At 63.1% G+C, this 2083-nt stretch overlaps 1 protein-coding gene across 1 annotated transcript; it reads right to left on the reverse strand.

The window, feature by feature from the left end:
• Window positions 1–398: 398 nt before the first annotated feature.
• Window positions 399–2077, reverse strand: LOC104996496 (cytochrome P450 2D14-like; the record flags this gene model as incomplete). The annotated part of the gene is made up of 5 exons (XM_010850777.1): window positions 399–647; window positions 747–888; window positions 1325–1512; window positions 1726–1867; window positions 2027–2077. Coding segments are annotated over 5 exons (702 nt in total), but the record flags the coding sequence as incomplete, so codon positions are not given.
• Between the last annotated feature and the right edge of the window lie 6 nt (window positions 2078–2083).

Genomic DNA, 2083 nt, shown 5'->3' on the forward strand with positions numbered 1-2083 from the left:
GCTGGCTGAGGCCTGTGGAGCCAGGTGGCTGTGGCTAGGCCTGAAATGTGGGTTCTGAGCTGATGGGCCCCCTTATCCCATGGGGGCCTGAAATCTCTCCCCCAGCCTATGTGAGCTCCTCCCAGCAGTTGCCAGGACCTGTTTATATAGGTTTGGTCCTACGCCCAGTAAGGGAGGTTGGGTCTCCCAGGGTGTCTGGGTGTAAGCCTCAGTATTCCCGTCTCACAGTAGGCCCCGTACACTCTGAGCCTCAGTACACCCATCTGTTAAATGGGGTCAAATGCCAGGTAAGGATGAATCAGGCCGGGGGGTGGGGGCTGGTTTTGGGGAGACTGCTAAGGCCACATGACTGCCAGGGGCTGGTCAGGGGTCCCAGGTAGGACTCAAGTCACAATGGAGCCACCAGACCCCGGTTTATTGACCATCAGGGCTACGGCTGAGGAGCGGCTGGGGGCTGGGTGCCTGCCTCTAGCGGGGCACCGCACAGAGCTGGTAGGGAGCTGGGGTCACCAGGAAGGCAAAGACACCGTGGTCGCTGGGGCGGGGTTGCCCGGCAGGCACCGAGAAGCTGAAATGCTGCAAGAGGCTGGTGAAGAAGAGGAAGAGCTCCATGCGGGCCAGGGGCTCCCCGAGGCACGCGCGGCGGCCTGTGGGTGGGCACGGGGGCTCTGTGAGCCTGGGTCCCCCCCTCCAAGACCCCCTCAGGGTGGGGAAGCAAACCGGGCACCCCCCCACCCACAAGGTACCTGCAGAGAAGGGTATGAAGGCCTCCTGCTTGACGAAGCGGCCCTGGGCATCCAGGAAGTGCTCCGGGTGGAAGCGGAAGGGCTTCTCCCAGACGGTCTCGTCCTTCAGCACTGATGACAGGTTGGTGATGAGTGTCGTCCCCTGGTGGCAAATGTCTGGCATGGGTGAGATCTCGATTGGTGGGGGGGGTGCCCAGACCCCTGCCACCAAACACACATGGGCACACACACTGCCTGGCACACACCCGGACTCTACAAGTAACCCTCAGCCCAAGACGCTTCTCAGCACCGTCCCTGTGCCCATGGCAGGGTGCCCTTACTTCTCCTCAGTGCCCGGGCTCCTCCAACACTGTGACATGTTCTAGTTTGTCTTCCCTGCCCGACCAGGGGCTCTTGAGTGGACAGAGCCAGCCCTGCTCTGCCCTCCTGTCCGCGCCCACCCAGGCTGGGACACTCAGTACCTGTGGCCATGAGGACGGGGTGGCTTGGATTCCAGTCCTGGCCACACCTGGCGACACTCACTGAGGTACCAGGTGGCAGGTGGTGCGGAGCCGGGGTTGGGAGAGCCGCAGGCCTACCTTGGGGACGTGGAAGCCCTGCACCTCGATGTCACGGGATGTCATGTGGGGCAATCCCAGGGGGACGATGTCCGCAAAGCGTTGCACCTCATGGACCACGGCCACGGTGAAGGGCATGAGGGCCTGATCCCCCATCTCTGGTCGCCTCACCTGCCCTATCACCTCATCGATTTCCTGCTGGACCCGTCCTGGAAAACAAGTGTCCTCGTGGTGGTCAGACTCAAGGGCTGGGCTCCCGCCTCCTCCTGATGCCCGGGCAGCACTGCGTCCACTCGGAGGCGGCGCTGTGACATCTGAGCTGGGGCTCAGCCCCTGCACAGAGCTGCCGCTGGTGGCCAAACCAACCGAGCTCAGAGGCCTCGGGCTGTCCTCCTCCCACCACCCACCCGGGCTAGACTCACGCTGCACGTCAGGGTGCAGGATCATGAGGAGGAGGGCCCAGGCCAGTGTGGTCGAGGTGGTGACCATCCCGGCGGAGAACAGGTCGGCCACCACCAGGCGCAGGTTCTCATCATTGAAGCTGCTCTCAGGGTTCCCCTTGGCCTGGGTCACACCGGGAAGGTAAGCTCAGGGACAGAGGTGAAGTCCCACATGGCCTCGCACCCTGCTCCAGTCAGCCCAGGTGTCTGATCCCTGGGTGATACAGAGGCCTGAGTTTGCCTCCTGGGCCCTCAACACACATCCCTGTCCCGATCACCTTACCTCCTTCACCTCATCCAGGAAGGCATCCGTCAGGTGTCGGGGTGGCTGGGTCGGGTC

This window comes from Bison bison, unplaced genomic scaffold (genome assembly GCF_000754665.1).
Source record: "Bison bison bison isolate TAMUID 2011002044 unplaced genomic scaffold, Bison_UMD1.0 scf7180017851448, whole genome shotgun sequence".
Lineage (NCBI taxonomy): Eukaryota > Metazoa > Chordata > Mammalia > Artiodactyla > Bovidae > Bison > Bison bison.